Below are 26,539 nucleotides of genomic sequence, written 5' to 3'. Positions count from 1 at the left end.
GGTCATAACTTTCCTTCCAAGGAGTAAGCATCTTTTAATTTCATGGCTGCAATCACCATCTGCAGTGATTTTGGAGCCCAGAAAAATAAAGCCAGCCACTGTTTCCACTGTTTCCCCATCTATTTGCCATGAAGTGATGGGACCAGATGCCATGATCTTAGTTTTCTGAATGCTGAGCTTTAAGGTCTATAGTTTAACTGATAAAACTATACCAATGCCAGTCCCCTGGCTGTGAAAATTCGCTGTTAATGTAACATGCTATCATTGATAAAACCTAAGTGATAGCACCAAGAAACTCTATGCCATTTTTGCAACTTTTTATTTCTTGGTGGTGGTTTAGTCACTAATTTGTGTCCAACTCTTGCGACCCCATGAACTGTAGCCTGCCAAGCTCCTCTGACAATGGGATTCTCCAGGCAAGAATGTTAGAGTGAGTTGCCATTTCCTTCTCCAGGGGATCTTCCCAACCCAGGGATAGAAGCAGGGTCTCCTGCATTGCAGGCAGATTCTTTACCAACTGAGCTACAAGGGAAGCCTTTTATATTTCTTAAATTATCTCACAACTAAATTTAAAAGAAAGGAATGGTAAAGCAAAGAATCTGGAAAATGTAACAGGAAATTCTAATAAATGTTAACTAAATATAATAATGATAATTTTTAAAAAACATAAAATTTACTTGGAGGAAACTGAAAAACCAAATGATAAACAGATTGAAAAAGATATATTAGTGTTACAAGGCTAAGATCCTTGTCTTATTCAGAAGACATATAATGATTAAATTAAGACATTGTATATATAACATTTGCTACAAATACAAGTTAACAAAAACCATTAAAACAATCAAAACAGAATTAAAAATGTACAAAATAGTAAAAGAAAACAGAAAAATCATAATAAAAAAATGGAATTGGGGAAAAGGAAATAATGCCAAAAAAGAGGCTAGTAAGTAGGAAGAAAATAAGATGGTAAATTTCAACATGAATATCTGCGATCATACATTAAGCATATAAATATGAAAACTCTACTACTATATTTTTCATATAAAGGCTGATTATAGGATATCAACTAAAATCTAAGAAAGATTGAAAATAAGGGATGAAAAATATGTAATAGGTAAATCTAACTTGCAGAAAGCAAGCTGGGATACAACAATATAAAAGAGTAAAAATAGAATTTAAAATACAATTGTTAATGATGAAAAGAAAATACACCAAGAATATATAACTACACTGAATGTTATATATTTAGTCACTGTCTGGTGGCTCAAATAGTAAAGACTCTGCCTGCAATGTGCAGCAAGACCCAGGTTCGATCCCTGGGTCAAGACTCCCTGGAGAAGGGAATAGCAACCCACTCCAGTATTCCTGCCTGGAGAATCCCATGGACAGAGGAACCTGGCAGGCTACAGTCCACAGGATTGCAAAGAGTAGGACATGACTAAATGACCAACACTTTTCACTTTCAGAGTGTATAAAGCAGAAATTTCAACAAAGAGAAAGCCATGATATATCGGAAAAGTTTAGCTTGTATATAGTAGAAATGAGAACCACTGGGCATGCGAAAGCAACAGATGTGGATGTATTTCCATTCTTCCTGTCTCAGTTACTGAGGCAATAACATTGGCAAGTGATTAAACCAGATTCTGAAATTTTTGAAACTTTAAAATAAGGATATCCAAGACTATCTCAAACAATTAAGTGAGATATTGATGTAGCATTCAAAATTCCTATAAAATGTGAAGTATTGTTGCTGTTCATAATATTGCCTTACCTCTGACTAGATTTAAATGGTTTAACTTGAGAACACAAATTTAATTTACCCACTACTTCGGGATTCCTCTTTCTTGCTAAACCACTTTTTCGAAAGCTTCCATGAAGCAGCTATTATGGTTGCTACAACAAGAACAGGTGAAGCAATGTAGATAGCCAAAAGCCACTGCTTCTTCCCACCCTTCTCAGAAGTTCTTTCCGTGGGTAAATCTAAAAATAAAAATACATTAAAAATCAGAGAAAAAAATTAAGCTGTGTACTTTTAAGTTACAGCAAACTTATCACAATGTTCTTAATTTTCATCATAATTCAAGTATCAATGAAAAATAATAATAGAATCATAATACTTAAGGCTATCTCTATAAACTCTCATTCTAAAAGAACAGACACTAAGTTCCAGGAAGTTCTAATGTATTCTACCTTATACAGCAGCTACAGCAAAATCTTACAGTATAAGTAGAACCCCATAACTTCAGAGACATATAATCAACAAATGTGCGTTATTACAAGGTGCATTATCTCAGAATTCTACCGTATCTGTGCATATCTTGTTTATCTTTATTAGAGTGCTGGCTCTCCAACATTAGGGATCTGTTTTTACCTATGCAGTCACTGCAGTTTTACTAAAATGGCACAGGCATAAAAAAATAGGAGACATGATCCCTAACTCTAATTCTGCAACTAATTAGCACTGGGTGTTCTTTAAGTTCCATGAGGAGTGAGGCTTTGTTTTACTATCTGTACATGCCTAGTGTCATATGATAAGCATCTGGTGTATATACTAGGAATTCAAGAAATATTTGCTGAATCAGTGGATAAATGATAAAAATTAAAGTCATGATAAACAGCATACTGTTTTAGCATCCTTCTGTCATCTCTTTAACAGCAATTAATAGATTTTTATCATTTAAACTGAAAACTCCTTTAGACTAAAGGTTTATCTTCTACTTCCCTTATTTCTTCTATAACAGACACATATTAGTGCTAGACACAGGGTGTGTTGCTGATATAGAGCTCAGATCACAGGATCAACCATAAAAGTGGGAAAGGGTTGAAGGATAATTTAAAGGACAAAGTCAGACACAAGTAAATAAAAATTTTAAAAGATACTCAGCTTCAGTCATATTGAAAAGCTAATATTAGGGGGGAAAAGCAAGATTAAGAAAGCATATTGGTTTCTATTTCTTTTGGAAGCCTAGTTGTTTACCTTTTAATTACAAATATTGGTTTCTTTCTAAGTGGAAAAAACCTAACTATGTCTTTGTGAAAGCAAGCAATTTGACAATTCTATTAACTGGATATATAAGAGAAAGATACTTGCCCTGTTCCTCAGGCGATATTCTGGATTTCACCCTGCAATCTGGAGGGCTGTAGCCACCAGTACAATTGCATATCATCGTGGAGGTGCACACCTAGAATCATTTTTTTTTTTAATTCAGATAGTCATTTAAAAATATTTTCTCATAGAAAGCAAAATTATCTGATGGATCATCAGGCTTACTCTGGTATTTTCATCTAGTGTAATTTTGTTTCTTTGATTTGACTATTTATTTACAGAGATAATTCTACAAATCAAATACTTGGTTTCTTAGCCTAAAGTATGCACAGGTGCACACACATGCTAAAAAGGAGCTACAAAGTGAGGCTCACAATATTTGAAATATCTGGAAAACTTAACACCTTCAAATGTTCACCTGAAAACTTAGTGTGCAATTCCAGAACCATCTACTTAAATTCTATTGAAAATGACACCATTCCAGCAGTGTGTTAGAGCCAGCCAGTATCAGCTCGCACGGAGGACTGTGTACACTTCTTCCCATCTCCATTTTCAGTAACATCATGTGGTGGTCTGAAGTATCTGTATACATAGATGAGGACTTTACACTTCCTCAAGCTACTTGGTAAACATTTAACAGCATAGCACTGCCCTTGACCAGGATCGTTTATTTACTTCATTAGTTTTTGTTTGTTTGATTTTTAAGCAAAAGTTTTTTGTATTCCACGAGGGTATCAGATAATTTTTGTAATTAACTAATTAATGACAGAAACAGCTTTATGGTGCTTGCAATGTGTGAGTCTCCATTCTGAGCACTTTACATTGATTTACTCATTAAATCCTCACAACAGTCCTGTAAGGTTGGGACAAATATTATTCCCACTCTAAAGATGAATAACCTGGAGGCATAGATATTTAACTTGCCAAAAGTCTCATGGCTAGTAAGTGATGGAGACAGAATTTAAACCAAAGAAATCTGGCTTCAGTCTCTGCCCTTGACCACTAGGCTATGCTACTCCTCAAAATGATATAAAACACCTCTCAATTCCTAATATCTCAATTTAAGAATGTGATTCTAATTCCTGTATTCCATGGCTCAGATGTACATGGAAAAAAGTGTTCTGTTTGCGGTTTCCACTGCCCTAGCTTCTGTCATATCACTTTCATGTTGTAATGTGTGTGTGTGTGTGGCTGTGTGTGTTCACTCTGAAATACTGGGTTGGCCAAAAAGTCCATTCATGCTTTTCTAGAACATCTTACAGAAAAACTAGAATGAACTTTTGGGCCAACCCAATATCTCATTGAAATAATACTGCCTTTCTCAGGAGACACATGTTGTCAGTTCAGTTCAGTCACTCAGTCATGTCCGACTCTGTGTGACCCCGTAGACTGCAGCACGCCAAGCTTCCCTGTCCATTACCAACTCTCAGAGCTTACTCAAACTCATGCCCATCGAGTCGGTGATGCCATCCAATCACCTCATCCTCTGTCGTCCCCTTCTCCTCCCACCTTCAATCTTTCCCAGCATCAGGGTCTTTTCCAATGAGTCAGTTCTTTACATCAGGTGGCCAAAGTATTGGAGTTTCAGCTTCAGCATCAGTCCTTCCAATGAATATTCAGGACTGGTTTCCTCCAGGATGGACTGGTTGGATCTCTTTGCAGTCCAAGAGATTCTCAAGAGTCTTCCCCAACACAATTCAAAAGCATCAATTCTTCGGCGCTCAGCTTTCTCTATAGTTCAACTCTCACATCCATACATGACTACTGGAAAAACCATAGCTTTGACTAGGCAGACCTTTGTTGGCAAAGTAATGTCTCTGCTTTTTAATATGCTATCTAGGTTGGTCATAACTTTTGTTCCAAGGAGCAAGCATCTTTTAATTTCATGGCTGCAGTCACCATCTGCAGTGATTTTGGAACCCTCCCCCTCAAAAATGAAGTCTCTCACTGTTTCCATGGCTTCACCATCTATTTGCCAAAAGTGATGGGACTGGTTGCCATGATCTTAGTTTCCTGAATGCTAAGTTTTAAGCCAGCTTTTTCCCTCTCCTCTTTCACTTTCATCGAGGCTCTTTAGTTCTTCTCTTTCTGCCATAAAGGTGGTGTCATCTGCATATCTGACGTTATTGATATTTCTCCTGGCAATCTTGATTCCAATTTGTGTTTCATCCAGCCTGGTATTTCACATGATGTATTCTGCATATAAGTTAAATAAGCAGGGTGACAATATACAGCCTGGACATACTCCTTTCCTGATTTGGAACTAGTCTGTTGTTCCATATCCAGTTCTAACTGTTACTTCCTGACCTGCATACAGATTTCTCAGGAGGCAGGTCAGGTGGTCTGGTATTCCCATCTCTTTAAGAATTTTCAAAAGTTTGTTGTGATCCAAAACATAGGCTTGGGCGTAGTCAATAAAGCAGAAGTACATGTTTTTCTGGAACTCTCTTGCTTTTTCTAGGATCCAACAAATGTTGGCAATTTGATCTCTGGTTCCTCTGCCTTTTCTAAATCCACTTTGAACATCTGGAAGTACACTAGTCACAAACTGTTGAAGCCTGGCTTGGAGGATTTTGAGCATTACTTTGCTAGCTAAATATGTTGTCAGTTTGTCCTAATATTGTGTTGTTACATTTGGATCACTTCATTTACATGATGTCTTCCAAGTTTTTTCCACTGTAAGTTACTATGCTTCCATTGGAGGAGGTAACTTGTGTATGTAATATGGACATATGTAAGTATCTGGGTCCTCATAAGAGTTTCACCCACTAGTTTTACCATCTGTTGATGATGATTTAACTCCATTATTTCTTCTATATTGTTTATACTATTAAAGAGTTTTCCCACATCCACCTTTTTAGAGCACTATATTTCCTGGTACCCTAGCCGCCAACTCTCCTGAGTACCTGGTGCTGCCAGAACCCCTGCAACCCAAGCAGCTGCACCACTTCCACACCTGGCCCTCACTGGGGCAGACCCAAGTCCTCCAGGGCAGCCTCAGGAGCAACCCCAGTGGACGACCGATATGCAGAGGTGGAAGTAAAACCGCAGTTGAAACCCAGGGGCAGTGTGACTAAGGAAGAAGACCCAAAACCCTCCCACCAGCTGTACAAGCTGCACATTAAATCTGCATGATCAACTAGGCAGACTCTGTGTCTAGGGAACATATATAAAAGGGCATTGAGAGCTCCCACAAAAGAAAACACACTAGTTCTGAGAGCTGTGGACATCGGAGGCAAGAACACACAGGAGTAGGAGCAGATTAGGATCTGAGCTGCCCCCACAGCAGGTCCAGAGACCAGCACAGTGTTGGAGGGCATCCTAGGGAGGTGAGGTGGACTGTGACTCCCAGTGAGGGAAAGGATTCTGACAGCAGTGATGCAAGAAAAACATTTATTATTTTTATGTTTTGACTTGTTCTGTAGATTGTTTTGGATTTTTCCTCTTTTTTTTCCTCCCCCCGCCTTGTAGTTGTTGATTTTATTGGCACTTGAAATCTAACTGAGCTTTTGAGCTTTTTTTTTTTTTCCTCTTATTCACATTTTTTATTGTTGTTATAAACCTCTGCCTCCTTGTTGGGCTTTTGCAGTATTGGGCAGCTTTTTTCTTTCTTTTCTCTTTTTAATTTTAATTTTTTAAACCTATTATTATTTTTTCTAAATTTATTCCTTTGTTTGCTTTTCCTACTGTTCTTTTCCCCTTGCAGTTAATTTCAATATATATAAATCTTCTTTATCTACCTCTATTTAACTCTGCATATCTATTATTTCTTTCTTTTCTTTCTTTCCTTTAGTCTCAACATATTTGTTAGTTTTATTTTCATTGCTCTATACCCCAGTTGGCACCTTGATTTAGTTTTGTTTTCCAGTTTGTGCTTTAGTTACTTTTGTTCTGGTAGAAATAATTTTTGGTTCCCTTTGTTTGCCAGGTCAAACTCTTGCCCTCTGTTTTTGTTGGACTGTTTTTATCTTGCTTATGGGTGTATATGTATATTGTATATTCGGCCGCACTTTTTATTGTTGTTATTAACCTCTCCCTCTACATCGGGCCTTTGCAGTTCTATGGAGTTTTCCTTTTATTCCATTTTTCTTTCTTCTCCCTTTTTTCCCCTCTTTTTTTTATAATTTTAACTTTTGATTTTTTTAATCTATTATATTCTTTCTGCATTTGTTCCTTCGTTTGCCTTTTGTACTGCTCTTTTCCCCTTGCAGTTAATCTTTTATACAAATCTTCTTCATCTACCTCTATTTAACTTTGCATTCTATTCTTTCTCTCTTTTCTTTCTTTCCTTTCCTCTCAACACATTTGTTGGTTTTTCTTTTAATTCCTATATTCCCCGCTTGGCACTTTGCTTTAGTTTTGTTTTCCAGTTTGTGCTTTAGTTAGTTTTGTTCTTAATTAGTAAATACAATTTTTTATTTCTGTTGTTCACCAAGTCAATCTATTGTACTTTATTGTTGTTGGAATATTTTGACTTTGCTCATGGGTGTATATGTATATGTGAATATTCCACTATTTCAATTATTATTTGTCTGATTTTGTAACTGCCATTTGTCTGGGGTCCATCTTTGGTTTCTCATTTTTGGATATTTGTTTTAATCTCACTTAATGCCATAACAAACCACTTGTGGAAACTTTGTTCCTGAGATCAAGACCTGAGCCTTTTGAGTGGGAGCACTGACTCCAAGATGCTAGACTACCAGAGAACTAACCCTAAGGGCTATCAAATAGTGAGAATTCACACAAAGGAAATCACTGGAATACAAGACCCAGCATCACCAAACCACCAATAACACCCTGTGCCGGACTCCTCATCTAAACAACAAACAAAACAAAAATACTAACAAAATCATCAGAAGACAGGATTACAACCTCTCTCAGCCTTTCCCATCAGAGGAAAAACAACAAACAAAAATTCAGCACAAATCTCACCCTATAAGAAGTTTGCACAAACCACTGGATCAATCTTACAGGGCAGACACCAAAAGGAAGAAAGAATTCAACCTTGAAGCCTAGAAAAGGAGACCTCGAACACAACACGTTAAAAAATGAAAAGGCAGAGAACTACTACACAAATGAAGAAACAAACTGAAAACACAGAAGTCCAAATAAATGAAGAGGAAAGAGGCAAGCTACCTGAAAAAGAATTCAGATAACTGATAGTAAACCTTGAAAGCAAAATGGAGAAAATTCAAGAATCAATTAACAAAGACCTAGAAGAATTAAAGAATGAGCATGCAGAGACACACAATGACTGAAATTAAAAATGATCTAGAAGGAATCAACAGCAGAATATCTGAAGCAGAAGAATGAATCAGTGAGCTGGAAGATAAAATGCTGGAAGTAACTTCTGAAGAGAAGAATAAAGTAAAAAGAAAGAAAAGAACTGAAGATAGTCTCAGAGACCTCAAATGCACCAACATTAGAATTATAGGGGTCCCAAAAGAAGAAGAGAAAAAGAAAGTGTATGAGAAAGTGTATGAGAAAATTTTTGAAGAGATGAAATTTTCCCAAACATGGAAAGGGAAACAGTCAAGTCCAAGAGGCACAAAGAGTCCTGTACAGGATAAACCCAAGGAGAAACACGCCAAGACACATACTAATCAAACTTACAAAGACTAAACACAAAGAAAGAATATTAAAAGCAGCAAGGGAAAAGCAACAAGTAACATACAAGGGAAACCCCACCCGCTTAACAGCTGATCTTTCAGCAGAAACTGCAGGCCAGAAGGGAATGGCAGGATATATTTAAAGTACTGAATGGGAAAAATCTACAACCAAGATTACTGTACCCAGCAAGGATCTCTCATTCAAGACTGATGGAGAAATAAAAAGCTTTTCAGACAAGCAAAAGTTAAGAGAATTCAGTGCAACCACACCAGCTTTACAACAAACACTAAGTAGACTTCTATAGTCAAGAAATACAAGAGAAGAAAAAAGATCTATAAAATCAACCCCAAGCAATTAAGAAAAGGGCAATAGGAATATACATATCAATAATTACTTTAAATGTAAATGGATTAAATGCTCCAACCAAAAGACACAGACTGGTTGAATGGATACAAAAACAAGACCCATATATATGCTGTGTACAAGAAAACCACTTCAGACCTCAAGACACATATAAACTGAAAGTGAAAGGATGGAAAAATATATTCCATGCAAATGTGAAGCAAAAGTAAACAAGAGTAGCAATCCTCACATCGGACAAAACAAACCTTAAAATAAAGATTACAAGAGATAAGGAAGGACACTACATAATGATCAAGGGATCAATCCAAGAGGAAGACATAACAATTATAAATATCAATGCACCCAACACAGCAGCATGTCAATACATAAGACAAACACTAACAGACATAAAAGGAGAAACTGACAGTAACACAATAACAGTAGGAGACTTTAACACCCCATTCACACCAATGGACAGATCATCAAAACAGAAAATTAATAAGGAAACACAAGTCTTAAATGATATATTAGATGAGATGGATCTCGTTGACATCTTTAGGACACAGCATCCAAATACAGAAGAATACACGTTCTTCTCAAGTGCACATGGAACATTCTCCAAGATAGACATCTTGGGTCACAAATCAAACCTCAGTAAATTTAAGAAAATTGAAATCATATCAAGCATCTTCTCCAACCACAACACTCTGAGACTAGATATCAATTACAAGAAAAAAACTTTAAGAAACACAAACACATGGAGATGAAACAACACATTTCTAAATAACCAACAGGTTACTAAAGAAATCAAAAGGGAAATTAAAAAAATTCTAGAAACAAATGACAATGAAAAAATGACAACTCAAAACCTATAGTATGCAACAAAAGCAGTCCTAAGAAGGAAGTTTATAGCAACACAATCCTACCTCAAGAAACAAGAAAAACATTGAATAGACAAACTTTACATCTGAAACAACTGGAAAAAGAAGAACAAAAAGACCTCAAAATTAGTAAAAGAAAAGAAATCACAAAGATCCAAGCACAAATAAATGAAAAAGAAATGAAAGAAACAATATTAAAGACAATAAAACTAAAAGCTGCTTCTTTGAGAAGATAAAATTGACAAACCTTTAGCCAGACTCATCAAGGAAAAAAGAGAAGAATCAAATCAACAAAATGAAAAATGAAAAAGGAGAGGTTACAACAGACAATGCAGAAATACAAAGGTTTATAAGAGACTATTATGAACAACTATATGGCAACAAAGTGGATAACCTGGAAGAAATTGACAGGTTCTTAGAAAAGTTCGATCTTCCAAGACTGAGCCAGGAAGAAATAAAAATTATGAACAACCCAATGACAAGCGCTGAAATTGAAGCTGTGATCAAAAGTCTCCCAAGAAACAAAATCCCAGGACCAGATGGCTTCACAGGAGCACTCTATCAAACATTTAGAGAAGAGCTAATGCCTATGCTTCTAAAACTCTTTCCAAAAATTGCAGAGGAAGGAACACTTCCAAACTCATTCTATGAGGCCACCATCTCCCTTATACCAAAACCAGACAAAGACAACACAGAAAAAGAAACTACAGGCCAATATCACTGATGAACATAGATGCAAAAATCCTCAACAAAATTTTAACAAACAGAATTCAGCAACACATCAGAAAGCTCATACACCATGATCAAGTTGGGTTTATTCCAGGAATGTAAGGATTCTTCAATATATGCAAATCAATCAATCTGATACACCATGGTAACAAACTGAAAGATAAAACCATATGATTATCTCAATAGATGCAGAAAAAGCCTTTGACAAAGTTCAGGACCTGTTTATGATCAAAACTCTTCAAAAAATGGGCATAGAAGGAACCTACCTCAACATAGTAAAGGCCATATGTGATAAGCCTACAGCAAACATTATTCTCAATGGTGAAAAATAGAAAGCATTCCCACTAAGATCAGGAATAAGACAAGGATGACCACTTTTGCCACTATCATTCAACATAGTTCTGGAAGTCCTAGCTACAGCAATCAGAGAAGAAAAAGATATGAAAGGAATCCAGATCGGAAAAGAAGTAAAGCTCTCACTGTTTGCAGATGACATGCTACTGTACATAGAAAACCCTAAAGATAGTATCAGAAAATTACTAGGGCTAATCAGTGAATTTAGCAAAGTTAACAAAATCAATACACAGAAATCACTTGCATTTCTATATGTCAATGAAAAATCAGAAAGAGAAATTAAGGAATCAACCCCATTCACCATTCCAACAAAAAGAGTTAAATATCTAGGAATAAACTCACCTAAGGAGACAAAAGAACTGTACACAGAAAAGCACTAAGTTTCAAAGCACTAAGTAAAAATATCCTTAATCCTAAATTAACTGAAGTATAGGACTATTTCCTCACCCAAAATAAACCTTTCAAGGACCTTCAGTTTTCTCAAATTCCCTTAATATTTTTGTTCTAGATCATGGTCATTTGTTCAACTACTAGGACAGTCACTCTAGAAGGAATGATAGGAATAAAATGCTTTTCACAGGTAACAGATGAGAGGTTCCGTGTGATAAAAAGTCAATCATTCAGTGCATTTATATGCGTTTCCTGAGATTCTATAAACATTTCAAAATAAAAGATTTTTTAAGTAAATCATTACAGGCAGGGATATAAATGTTAGTAGGCTCAGGCAACTGTTATGCTAAGAGCTAAATGATATGCAACTCAACTGAAATTTCTTTGTTACAACTCAGAAACAAACATCACAGAGAAAAAGAAATACCTCAGAAAAGATAACTACAAATGAGCAGGCACATATCTAAAGAGCTCTCATGCTGAAACCTGTTAAGGTCAGGACTAATTTCCAGCCAGGGCTGAAGCTATGGATTTTTTTTTTTTACCAAGATTGTTAGCCAAGAATGAAAATCCAAAAAAGGAATATAAGACACATCCTTTCCTCCATACATTTTCAACTACAACTCTTGTTTTGGAAAAAAAAAAAAAAAAAAGCAAAATTATTCATTTATCTTTTAAAGGCTTTCACAACTACAACACACCAAAAATAACTTCTACACATAAGAGCTATCATTCTGTTACTGACTTCTTGGTTTTAAAATCCAAAGATCCACTTTCTGAGTGCCTTAGGAGTTCAAAACATCATGAGAAATGCACATATTACGGTTATGTCATTCAAAAATAAATATACACTAGTTGTATGAAAACCCTCCTTCCCATATTTTTTTAACACTCCTTTATCATTAGTCTTGGCTTATTTGTATTCTTTTTCCTGTTCATACCTTGCATAGATTTTCCCCAAATTCCTTTTATTCTTTAGTCTTTAATTAGTAGCCCTTTCTCATGGGAATCAAAAGACCAAGTTTCCCATGTCACTGTAAAGGACGTGCATCCGCATTATTTGTACTACAAAGCTTCAGCCTCAGCACTTTTGACATTTGGGGCCAGAAAATTCTTTGCTGTGGGTGTTTTTCTGGCCAAACCAGGGTGGTGAGGACCTCTACCCACTCTATCCAGAAGCTCCACTGGTGTGACAACTAGAAAATATCCTCCAGATGCCTTCTAGGGAGCAAAAGCAACCTCCCCCCACAAAAAAAAAAAAAAAAAGAACCCACTGGTAGAATGGCAACCCACTCCAGCATTCTTGCCTGGAGAATCCCAGGGACAGAGGACCCTGGTGGGTTGCTGTCGATGGGGTCACACAGAGTCAGACACTACTGAAGCAACTTAGCAGTAGCAGCAGCAGCAAAGCATGATTTTTCTGGGATCTCTAGTGAATATCCCAGGTTTTCAAAGAAATAGCTTCACTCTGATTGACTATAACTCAAATAACTCCAGCCTTCTGTAAACACTGATAATTGTTCAGCTTATAGTTTTGTCATTCTTTGCCTGGTCTTGTATGGTTTGATATTCATCAATAAGCCCATAAGGACCTCTATGCAAACTTCTGAAGCTGTTTCTACATACCAGTGCCTCTTCCCTGGAACTCTGCCTCCAAAATTCTAACCACTTTAATCTCTTAACTCCAATCTCTGTCTCTTCAACCTACTGAGCCCGTGTCTACCCAAGGCACAGCAGTCCAAAATCTGATAACAGGAAGAGAACCAGGGAAATCCCATCTCATTTGTTTCCCTTCTCTCATGGAACAAAGCCCTATCCTGCCTACTACCTAGTATCTGAAAACTGCTGTTTCATACATTTCTTCCCAGCTTTCTAGTTGTTTATGGCAAAAGTGTGATTAAAGATCCATGTATTCTTTCATACCATCCAAAATCCATGAGCCTCTGAGAAAAGGATAATTCTGCTTTTAAAAAACAGGAGATTATAGTCTCAGTGTATCTCTAGTATGTCTTAAGTCCTTACATGAAAAAATAAAGTGTGTACTCTTAGGGATCTAATTATGGTCTTGAATATCATTCCCTTTTCAAAAGTACCAAAGCTTTTCAAAACCTCCAATTAAAATAGATAAATTTATCCATATATTTTTTAAAGTGACTGATTACATAAGTGGTACTGAATAACCCACGGTGTATCTGAGACACACTGTGTCAGAGGGCAAGGATGACTTCCAAGGTACATAGAAAATAACCACTATGATTTTAATTTTTCCTTTAAGATCCCATCAATGTAATAAAGCAATATATATAACTAAAAGTACAGCTACTAGAAATAAAAGGGTAATTTTATCGCTATTTTCAAGAGATAACTGTCTACCAGAAACTTCAATAATGTTCTGTAGTTTAGTAAGTTGACTGAATAAAAACGAATAGGCAAATATTCTTAACTTTCCTACATAGTAACTGTAATGAAAAAGACCTCTGATCACACCAGTAACAAAACTATGTGATACAAGCAAATAATTAAAACAAGGAGTGTGTAACATCATGTAAAGAAGACATAAAACTTTCCTGAAAATAACAAAGGATTTTGAATAAATAATGGAATTTTTGAATAATGGATTTTGAATTTAAAATGGAATAATTAGAAAATTTGACACATATCAATATAAATCTTTGATTTTTACCAACAGCTATAAAATGTAAAACAATATTATAATGGGATGAGAATAGCTGGATCAATAAAATAGCCATTATATATATTTTTTAAAAATGAATAATGTAGATGACACCACAGCTTATATACCACATGGAATTAGAAACCCAATGGGTAAAAGGCAGAAACAGATAATTCTATGATCAACACACAATATTAAACACATGAATATATGTTCAATCTCAGCAACAGACAAAGGAGACTTAATTAAAACCATAATGAAGGGGGATGGAAAAAGATAGTTCATGCAAAAGGAAATCAACAGAAAGCTGGAGTAGCAATCCTCATATCAGACACAATATATTTTAAAATAAAGGCTACTACAAGAGACAAAGAACAGTACATAATGATCAAGGGATCAAAACAAGAAGACATAACAATTATAAATATTTATGTACCCAACACAGGAGTAACTCAATACAGAAGGCAAATGCTAACAGATGTAAAAGAGGAAGTTGACATTAACAAAATAATAGTGGGGGAGTTTAACATCCCACTTATACCAGATCATCCAGACAGAACATTAATAAGGAAACACAAGCCTTAAATGACACATTAGACCAGATGGACCTAATTGATATTTAGAGAACATGCATAAGTCATGTTCTACTCTTTGTGACCCCATGGACTGTAGCCCACCAGGCTCCTCTGTCCATGGGATTCTCCATGTAAGAATACTGGAGTGGCTTGCCCTGCCTTCCTCCAGGGGATCTTCCTGACCCTGGGATCAAACCTGTGTCTTACATCTTCTGCACTGGCAGAAGGGTTCTTAACCACTAGTGCCACCTGGGAAGGACATTCTACCCAAAAACATCAGAATGCACTATTTTCTCAAGTGCACATGGACCTTTCTCCAGGATAGATCACATGCATCACATCAAGCATCAGTAAATTTAAGAAAACTGAAATTGTATCAAGTATCTTTTTTGACCAAAATGCTAGGAGATTAGATAACAATTATAGGAAATAAACTGTAAAAAACACAAACACTGAGATTAAACAATACAGTTCTAAACAACAAAGTGATCATTGATATCAATGAGGAAATCAAAAAATACCCAGAAATGACAACAAAAACACAATTATCCAAAACCTATGGGATACAACAAAAGCAGTTCTAAGAAAGTTTTATAGCAATACAATCCTACCTCAAGAAATGAGATAAACATCAAATAAACAACCTAACCATATACCTAAAAAAAACTAGAAAAAGAACAAAGAACTCCCAAAATTAGTAGAAGAAAATAAATCATAAAGATCAGAGCAGAAATGAAGGGAAAAAATAGCAAAGATCAGTACAACTGAAAGCTGGTTCTTTGAGAAGATAAACAAAATTGACAAACTATTAGCCAGACTCATCAAGAAAAAAGGGAAGACTCAAAACAATAAAATTAGAAATGAAAAAGAAGTTACAATAGAAATGCAGAAATACAAAAAACAAAACAAAACAAAAACATCATATGTGACTTCGATGAGCAACTATATGCCAATAAAATAGATAACCCCAAAGAAATGGACAAATTTTTAGAACAGTACAACCTCCCAAGACTGAACAAGGGGAAAATAGAATATATGAGCAGACCAATCACAAACTGTGAAATTGTGATCAAAATCTTCCAACAAACAAAAGCCCAGGGCCAGATGGTCTCACAGGTGAATTGTACCAAGCATTTAGAAATGCTCAAACTACCCAAAAAATTGCAGAGGGAAGAACACTTCCAACCTCATTCTGTGAGACCACAATCACCCTTACACCAAAAGCAGAAAAAGATATTGCAAACAAAGAAAATTGTGGGCAGACCAATATCACAGATAAACATTCTCAACAAAATACTAGAAAACTGAATCCAACAATACACTATGCTATGCACTATGGATCATACACTATGGATCATACACTATGGATCATTCACTATGGATCATTCACTATGATCATATACTATGGATCATTCACTATGGATCATACACTATGGATAATTCACTATGGATCATACACTATGATAAAGGGAGGTTTGTCCCAAGGATTCAAGAAATCTTCAATATATGCAAATTGATCAATGATACATCATATTAACAGATTGAAAGATTAAAAACCATATGACAATCTCAATACATGCAGTGAAAGCTTTTGACAAAATTCAACACCCATTTATGATAAAAACTCCAGAAAGTGGGCAAAGAAGGAACCTACCTCAACATAATAGAAGCAATGTAAAACAAACCCACAGCAAACGTTATTCTCAATGGTAAAACCCTGAAAGCACTTCTTCTAAGATCAGGAATAAGAGAAGGGTGCCCATTCTCACCACTATTATTTAATATAGTTCTGGGAATCCTAGCAACTGCAATTAGAAAAGAAAAATATATAAAAGGAATCAAGACTGGAAAACAAGAAGGAAAATTCTCACTGTTTGCAGATAACATGATACTATACATAGAAAACCCTAAAGACACCATCAGAAAATTACTAGAGCTAATCAATGAATTTAGTAAAATATCAGAATATAAAATTAATATTGAAATTTTTTGCATTCCTATACACTAACAATGAAAAATCAGAAAGAAAAATTAAGAAAACAATCCCACTTACCATTTCAATGAAAAGAATAAAATACCTAGGAATAAACCTACCTAAGGAGACAAACACTAGTAAAGTAATGCTCAAAATTCTCCAAGCCAGGCTTCAGCAATACGTGAACTGTGAAGTTCCAGATGTTCAAGCTGATTTTAGAAAAGGCAGAGGAACCAGAGATCAAATTGCCAATATCTGCTGGATCATCAAAAAAAACAAGAGAGTTCCAGAAAAACATCAATTTCTGCGTGACTATGCCAAAGCCTTTGACTGTGTGGATCACAATAAACCGTGGAAAATTCTGAAAGAGATGGGAATACCAGACCACCTAACCTGCCTCTTGAGAAATTTGTATGCAGGTCAGGAAGCAACAGTTAGAACTGGACATGGAACAACAGACTGGTTCCAAATAGGAAAAGGAATATGTCAAGGCTGTATATTGTCACCCTGCTTATTTAACTTATATGCAGACTACATCATGAGAAATGCTGGGCTGGAAGCACAAGCTGGAATCAAGATTGCTGGGAGAAATATCAATAACCTCAGATATGCAGATGACACCACCCTTATGGCAGAAAGTGAAGAGGAACTAAAAAGCCCCTTGATGAAAGTGAGAGAGTAAAAAAGTTGGCTTGAAGCTCAACATTCAGAAAACGAAGATCATGGCATCTGGTCCCATCACTTCATGGGAAATAGATGGGGAAACAGTGGAAACAGTGTCAGACTTTATTTTGGGGGGCTCCAAAATCACTGCAGATGGTGACTGCAGCCATGAAATTAAAAGACACTTACTCCTTGGAAGGAGAGTTATGACCAACCTAGATAGCATATTCAAAAGCAGAGACATTACTTTGCCGCCTAAGGTCCATCTAGTCAAGGCTATGGTTTTTCCGGTAGTCATGTATGGATGTGAGAGTTGGACTGTGAAGAAGGCTGAGTGCCGAAGAATTGATGCTTTTGAACTGTGGTGTTGGAGAAGGCTCTTGAGAGTCCCTTGGACTGCAAGCAGATCCAACCAGTCCATTCTGAAGGAGATCAGCCCTGGGATTTCTTTGGAAGGAATGATGCTAAAGCTGAAACTCCAGTACTCTGGCCACCTCATGCGAAGAGCTGACTCATTGGAAAAGATCCTGATGCTGGGAGGCTTGGGGGCAGGAGGAGAAGGGGATGACAGGGGATGAGATGGCTGGATGGCACCACTGACTCAATGGACGTGAGTCTGAGTGAACTCCAGGAGTTGGTGATGGACAGGGAGGCCTGGGGTGCTACAATTCATGGGGTCACAAAGAGTCGGACATGACTGAGCAATTGAACTGAACTGAAGGAGTCAAAAGACCTATATGCAGAAACATATAAGATACTGAGGAAAGAAATCAAAGAACACAAAGAGATGGAGAGATATACTATGTTTTTGCATTAGAAAAATCAATATTGTGACAATGACTATACTACCAAAAAAATCAACAAATTCAATGTGATTCCTATCAAATTACCAAAGTAATTTTTCAGAGAACTAGAAGAAAAAATATTTACAATTTGTATAGAAACACAAAAGACCCTGAATAGTCAAAGCAATCCTGAGAAAGAAAAATGGAGTTGGGGGAATCAATCTTCCTGACTTCAAAGACTATATTACAAAGCTACAGTAATCAAGACAGTATGGCACTGGCATAAAAACAGAAATATAAATCAATGGAATAAGATAGAAAGCCCAGCAATAAACCCACATACCGATGGGCACCTTATCTTTGAAAAAGGAGGCAATAATATACAATGGGGAAAGGATGATGGCCTCTTCAAAAGGTGGTGCTGGGAAAACTGGACAGCATGTAAAAGAAAGGAATTCAAATGCTTCCAAACACCATACACAAAAATAAACTCAAAATGGATTAAAGACCTAATTGTAAGACCAGACACTATAAAACTCATAGAGGAAAACATAGAGAACTCTTTGATAAAAATATCAGCAAGATCCTCTTTGACCCACCTCCTAGAGTAATGGAAATAAAAACAAAGTAAACCAATGAGATCTAATAGACTTAGAAGCTTTTGTACAGCAAAAGAAACATTAAACAAGATGAAAAGACAATACTCAGAATGGAAGTCATTGCAAAGGAAGCAACTGACAAAGGATTAATCTCCAAAATATACAAGCAGCTCACGCAGCTAAATACCAGAAAAACAAACAACCCAATTTAAAAAGTGGGCAGAAGACCTAAACAGACATATCTCCAAAGAAGACACACAGATGGTCAAAAAACACATGAAAAGATGCTCAACATGCTCATTATTGTTGTTGTTGTTCAGTCGCTTGGTCACGTCCAACTCTCTGTGACCCCATCAGCTACAACATACCATGCTTACCTGTCCTTCACCACCTCCCTGTGTTTGCTCAAATCCGTATTCATTGAGTTGGTGATGCCATCCAACCATCTCATCCTCTGTCATCCCCTTCTCCTTCCACCTTCAATCTTTCCCAGCATCAGGGTCTTTTCCAATGAGCTGGCTCTTTGCATCAGTCGGCCAAAGTACTGGAGCTTCAGCTTCAGCATCAGTCCTTCCAATGAATATTCAGGACTGATTTCCTTTAGCGTTGACTAGTTTGATCTCCTTGCTGTCCAAGAGACTCTCAAGAGTCTTCTCCAATACTACAGTCCAAAACCATAAATTCTTCAACATTCACCCTTCTTCCTGATCCAATTCTCACATCCATACATGACTATGGTAAAAACCATAGCTTTGATTAAATGGACCTTTGTCGGCAAAGTAATCTCTCTGCTTTTCGATTGCTATCTAGGTTTGTCATAGCTTTTCTTCCAAGGAGTAAGCTCTTTATTAGGGAAATGCAAATCAAAACTGCAATGAGGCATCACTGTACACAAGTCTGAATGGCCATCACCAAATAATCTACAAACATAAATGCTGGAGAGGATGTGGGTAAAAGAGAACCCTCTTGCACTGTTATTGGGAATGTAAATTGATACAGCTACTATGGAAAACAGTATGGAGACGCCTTAAAAATCTAGGGAAAAAAACCACCATATGACCTAGCAACTCCACTACTGGGCATATACCCTGAAAACACCATAACTCAAAAAGACACATGTACCCCAAAGTTCACTGCACACTATTTACAGTAGCTAAGATGTGGAACCAACCTAGATAGCCATCAATGGATGAATGGATAAAGAAGTTGTAGTACATATATATAAAGGAATATTACTCAGCCATAACGAGAAACAAATTTGAATCCATAGTAGTGAGGTGGATGAACCTAGAGCCTGTTATACAGAGTGAAGTAAGTCAAAAGAAAAAAATGAATATTGCATATTAATGCATATATATGGAATCTTGAAAATTGGCACTAATGAACCTGTTTGCAAGGCAGGATAGACACACAGACCGAGAATGAACTTGTAGACACAGTGGGGAAAGACGAAGGAAGAATTGAGAGAGTAGAATTGACATACATATACTACCATGTGTAAAACAGATTGCTAGTAGGAAGCAGCTGTATAGCACATGGAACTCAACTTAATGCTTTGTGAAGACCTAGAGGAGTGGGATGGAGGAGTGGAGGGAGGCTCAAGAGGGAAGGGACATATGTATAGTTATAGTTGATTCTTATTGCTGTATAGCAGAAATCAACACAACATTATAAAGCAAGTATCTTTCAACTTAAAAAATAATTCTTACAAGTGGCAAAAAAAAATGTATAGTGAAGAACCTTCTCTTATGTATTAAGTTAGCAAATATTAAAAATAGTGCTTATACTTGAGAAGAAATGAAAGAAGCATTTTTATATGCCTGCTCCTATAGAGGAAATTTATGAAACTTATTGGAAAGCACTTAAAAATTTTAGGTTAATATCATAAAAGGAATTACCCCCTTTCAGTCTATAATTCTACTTTTGGGGATCTATCCTATAGAAAAAGCAAGAATATTTACAAATATTTATATACAAGTTTGTACATCAAATTTTGATAATAATGAAGAATCAAATATCACATGACATTTAACATAAGAGAATGATTAAAAAAATTATAGACCTCCTTCAAAATCCAAGGGGAATTGGTTCTATGACCCCTGCAGATATCAAATTCCTTTGCCTAAAGTGCATAGGAGAGCTGATCCGCCATATCTGCAGGTTCCACGGTCAATTGTACATACATTATACATAATTGTACAAATATTGTTTTTTATAATGATTTTCAGTTTAGTTCAGTTCAGTCGCTCAGTAGTGTCTGACTCTTTGCAACCCCATGAATTGCAGCATGCCAGGCCTCCCTGTCCATCACCACTCTCAGAGTTCACTCAAACTCATGTCCATAGAATCGGTTATGCCATCCAGCCATCTTATTCTCTGTCGTCCCCTTCTCCTCCTGCCCCCAATCCCTCCCAGCATCAGGGTCTTTTCCAGTGAGTCAACTCTTCGCACGAGGTGGCCAAAGTATTGGAGTTTCAGCCTCAGCATCAGTCCTTCCAATGAACACCCAGGACTGGTCTCCTTTAGGATGGACTGGTTGGATCTCCTTGCAGTCCAAGGGACTCTCAAGATTCTTCTCCAACACCACAGCTCAAAAGCATCAATTCTTCGGCACTCAGCTTTCTTCACAGTCCAACTCTCACATCCATACATGACCATTGGAAAAACCATAGCCTTTGATTTGGTTGGACCTTTGTTGGCAAAGTAATATCTCTGCTTCTTAATATGCTATCTAGGTTGGTCATAATGTTCCTTCCAAGGAGTAAGTATCTTTTAATTTCATGGCTGCAATCACCATCTGCAGCGATTTTGGAGCCCCCAAAAATAAAGTCTGACACTGTTTCCACTGTTTCCCCATCTATTTCCCATGAAGTGATGGGACCAGATGCCATGATCTTAGTCTTCTGAATGTTGAGATTTAAGCCAACTTTTTCACTCTCCTCCTTCACTTTCATCAAGAGGCACTATTTAAAGCACAGAAAAATTTTTAAGAGTGAAAGTATGTGGGATTTAAAAAGCTTGCTAGTTCCCTTTATAGATAGCACCGTCTTCTTTGTTGAATCAGTGACTCAATGAATAAATCTGCACATTTACATACATAAACATATTTGAAGAATGAATGAATAAATGAATTTATAAAAAGTTGGCTTGAAGCTGAACATTAAAAAAACTAAGATCATGACATCCAGTCCAATTATTTCATGGAAACTGGTGCTGCTGCTGCTGCTGCTGCTGCTGCTAAGTCGCTTCAGTTGTGTCCGACTCTGTGTGACCCCATAGACGGCAGCCCACCAGGCTCCCTCGTCCCTGGGATTCTCCAGGCAAGAACACTGGAGTGGGTTGCCATTTCCTTCTCCAATGTATGAAAGTGAAAAGTGAAAGTGAAGTCGCTCAGTCGTGTCCTGGAGTGGGGTACGATTGCCTGAAGTACTGGAACGGGGTGCCATTGCCTTCTCCTCATGGAAACTAGAAGGGGAAAAAGTGGAAGCAGTGATAGATTTTATTTTCTTGGGCTCCAAAATCACTGTAGACAGTGACTGCAACCGTGAAATAAAAGACACTTGCTCCTTGAAAGAAAAGCTATGACAAACCTGTAAAGTGAATGTATTAGTCGCTTAGTCGTGTCTGACTCTTTGCAACCACATGAACTGTAGCCCTCCAGGCTCCTCTGTCCACGGGACTCTCCAGACAAGAATACTAGAGTGGGTTGCCATTTCCCTTCTCCAGAGGATGTTCTCAACCCAGGGATTGAACCTGGATCACCTGCATTGCAAGCAGACTCTTTACCATCTGAGCCACCAGGGAAGATAGTGTATTAAAAAGCAGACACATCACTTTGCTGACAGAGGTCCAGTTAGTCAAAACTATGGTTTTTCCAGTAGTCATGTACAGACATGAGAGCTGGACCATAAAACAAGTCTGAGCACTGAAGAACTGATGCTTTTGAACTGTGGTTCTGGAAAAGACTCTTGTGACTCCCCTGGACTGAAAGAAGATCAAATCAGTCAATCCTAAAGGAATTCAACCCTGAATATTCATTGGAAGGACTGATGGTGAAGCTCTGATTCTTTGGTCACTTAAGGCAAAGAGCCTATTCATTGAAAAGGAAAAGACCCTGATGCTGGAAAAGATTGAAGGCAAGAGGAGAAGGGGATGGCAGAGAATGAGAGGGTTAGAAAGCAACACCAACTCAATGGACAAATTTGCACAAACTCCAGGAGATAGTGAAGGACAGAGGAGCCTAGTGTGCTACAGCCCATGGGGCTACAAAGAGTCAGATACAACTTAGCTTAGCTACTGAACAACAACACATATACATACGTGGACAAAGAAACAAAGCTTGCAGGAGAAGAGTTAAGTCTGTATTGTAAAAAATATGGTTAATTTTTTGCTTTCTACTTTAGATTTCTAAATTCTCAAAGTCTTCAATGATGAAGAAGTACTGCTTATTTAAGCAACGTCCATGAATTTGAAGGAGTAAGATTAGATAGTTAGCAGATCAATAATTGTTCTGTTGGACAAATGTAGGCTCCAGATAAGCTTTATCTGACATGGCCAGAGCGTTCAAAGAAATATTCATAGCATTCATTGTTCAAGAAGATTTGGGGTGAAGGAGAAAAATGAAGCAGAGTAGGTTTGCTGCTGCTGCTGCTGCTGCTAAGTCGCTTCAGTCGTGTCTGACTCTGTGCGACCCCGTGGACGGCAGCCCACCAGGCTCCCCCGTCCCTGGGATTCTCCAGGCAAGAACATTGGAGTGGGTTGCCATTTCCTTCTCCAATGTATGAAAGTGAAAAGTGAAAGTGAAGTCGCTCAGTCGTGTCCGACTCTTTGAGACCCCATGGACTGCAGCCTTCCAGGCTCCTCGGTCCATGGGATTTTCCAGGCAAGAGTACTGGAGTGGGGTGCCATTGCCTTCTCCGAGAGTAGGTTTATATATATATATATATATATATATATATATATATATATATATATATATATATATATTGCAAGTAAAAATAAAAATGAGAGTTTGAAGAAAGAAACATGATTAAATGAATCCAGAATAAACAAATGAAACACTATAAATTGGTAACAACAGAACAGCCAAAACTAATGTGGTAACACTAGTATAATTATAAAGTTAAATCTATCAATGAATTTATGTATATATATATATATATATTTATTTATATATATATATATTTATATATATATATATATACACAAACACACATATGCATGTATACAAACATACATGTGAGTGTGAGAGAGTCAATTCCTAGGCAGGTTTATAAGAAGTCTGGGATCCCTGAGGAGGAGAAACAGGGAGTCTGGGGCTCTTGAGGAGAAGATAGGGGTCTGGAATTCTCAAGGAGGAGGAAAGGACAAACATTTTTTTCTACATTCCTTAGTAAGAATTATATAACAATAATATATCCTGCTTGAGGACAGTTTCTCCTTCCTGAAAACCTTCTGACTAATCCTGTTATCTTAAAATGTAAATTATGGGAGTGGGTCTAGTAAAATTTTTACAACCTTGAGACATTCTTCTGATCTACTGCAATAACTAATTTAAAAAGTACGTAACTCCCTTGCTTAGACTAAGCAAGGGGGGCACTCTCCATCATCTTTCTGATGTCTGTGTCAGAAGCTTTCTCTGTCCCTTTTTCACTTTAATAAAACTCTGCTAGGCAAAAGCTCTTGAGTGATCAAGCCTGGTCCCTGGACCTGAAGCTAAATCTTCTTTGGAGATCAAGAATACAACACTGTTCACCATAAGCTATCACATGCACAGAGATGTTTCAAAAAATAAAGAAAATGGCAACCTCCTCCAGAATTCTTGCCTGGGAAATCCCTTGGACAGAGGAGCCTGTCTGTAGCTTAAGACCTCAAGCTACAGTCCATGCGGTTCTAAGAGAATCAGATGAAAGACCTTGCAACTAAATAACAAAGCAATACAACTAGGTACATGTATCAATGGTAACACAACTAGTTTAATGTCTTTCTTTGAATATCAAATTAACCTCATTCATTGATCCTGTCTGTTGGCATATTTAAATCTGTGACCCCTTAAAGTTATTAATAGAAAGAATATATTTTAATTTGGATAGTGTTTTACATTTGTATTCAAATGTGAGTTTTGTTAACTTCCTGTCTTCATACTGCAACCTGCTTTTTATTATTCTAATATTTACTATTTTAATGCTGTGTGATTTTTGGCTTTAAGCTAATTTTCTGAAAGTCAACCCACAGAAAGCTAATTTGCCTTGCCAATTCACTTAATGTCAAACTACTTAACAGTCAATTCATGAAATAGTTACTAGTATTTGTGAAACGAAATTATCAATCTTATTATTTACTGTTATTTTTTAAGCTCTTAAATTATACAAGATTGATTGAGTGGAGTAGCTATCACTGAATTGAAAGATTTCTGTGAAGTTTTAGTAAAGTACTCTTTTTTTCATCTTCAGAAATGTATCTTACTACAATTCCCATTTATATAAGCCCAATTTATATCTCTCTAGGTATACAAGCTGGAGAAGGCGATGGCACCCCACTCCAGTACTCTTGCCTGGAAAATCCCATGGACAGAGGAGCCTGGTAGGCTGCAGTCCATGGGGTCGCGAAGAGTCGGACACGACTGAGCGACTTCACTTTCACTTTTCATTTTCATGCGTTGGAGAAGGAAATGGCAACCCACTCCAGTGTTCTTGCCTGGAGAATCCCAGGGACGGGGGAGCCTGGTGGGCTGCCGTCTATGGGGTAGCACAGAGTCAGACACGACTGAAGTGACTTAGCAGCAGCAGCAGCAGCAGCAGTTATACTAGCAGAGACAGTTTTTTTAATTTTTGTGAGAACAAAAGCAGAACACTGTTTTATGATCTGGCATGTAAGAAGCCTGGAAGTCACCACTCCATCTTAACAAGTAAAAAAAGAGAACAAACTAAAAATCAACAATTTTTATGTCAGAGAACTAAAGGTCATGGGACAAACTGCTGCCTCCAAAATGGTTGAGGCAGACAGGCAAACACAGAGAACCACAAATCATCAGAGTGGAAACCCAGGAGCAGAAATCCCCATGAGATTCAGTACCAGAATAGGAAACAGATATACTACCAGAGGCTCAGTTTGGTCAAGTCTGAGAGTTAAAAACTCTAAGAGTGTCCAGCACCACCAAACCAGCTCTCCAACAAATGCTAAAGGATACTCTCTAGACAGGAAACACATAGGGGCGTATAAATCCGAACCCAAAACAGTAAAGTAAACGGCAACAGGATCATACTTATCAATAATTACCTTAAACGTAAATGGGTTGAATGCCCCAACCAAAAGGCAAAGACTGGCTGAATGGATACAAAAACAAGACCTCTATATATGCTGCCTACAAGAGACCCACCTCAAAACAACGGACACATACAGACTGAAAGTGAAGGGCTGGAAAAAGATATTCCACACAAATAGAGACCAAAAGAAAGCAGGAGCAGCAATACTCATATCCGATAAAATAGACTGTAAAACAAAGGCTGTGAAAAGAGACAAAGAAGGCCACTACATAATAACTAAAGGATCAATCCAAGAAGAAGATATAACAATTATAAATATATATGCACCCAACATAGGAGCACCGCAACATGTAAGACAAATGCTAACAAGTATGAAAGGGGAAATTAACAATAACACAATAATAGTGGGAGACTTTAATACCCCACACACACCTATGGACAGATCAGCTAAACAGAAAATCAACAAAGAAACGCAAACTTTAAATGATACATTAGACCAGCTAATTTCACCCCAAAACAATGAATTTCACCTTTTTCTCAAGTGCTCACGGAATCTTCTCCAGGATAGATCACATCCTGGGCCATAAATCTAACCTTGATAAATTTTAAAAAATCGAAATCATTCCAAGCATCTTTTCTGACCATAATGCA

At 37.1% G+C, this 26,539-nt stretch overlaps 1 protein-coding gene across 1 annotated transcript in view; it reads right to left on the bottom strand.

Moving 5' to 3' along the window:
• The window catches only part of LOC128068265 (disintegrin and metalloproteinase domain-containing protein 32-like), a 188,905-nt gene that overhangs the window by 7,018 nt on the left and 155,348 nt on the right, over positions 1-26,539 (bottom strand). Inside the window, exons 19-20 of the mRNA XM_052661387.1 lie at positions 3,092-3,182; positions 1,821-1,980 (exon numbers count right to left, since the gene is read on the bottom strand). Coding sequence (XP_052517347.1) covers positions 1,821-1,980; positions 3,092-3,182 — 251 coding nt within the window. The remainder of the gene's footprint in view (positions 1-1,820; positions 1,981-3,091; positions 3,183-26,539) is intronic.

The sequence above is a fragment of the Budorcas taxicolor genome, chromosome 24, assembly GCF_023091745.1.
Source record: "Budorcas taxicolor isolate Tak-1 chromosome 24, Takin1.1, whole genome shotgun sequence".
NCBI lineage: Eukaryota > Metazoa > Chordata > Mammalia > Artiodactyla > Bovidae > Budorcas > Budorcas taxicolor.
This window is presented reverse-complemented; position numbering and strand designations above follow the sequence as displayed.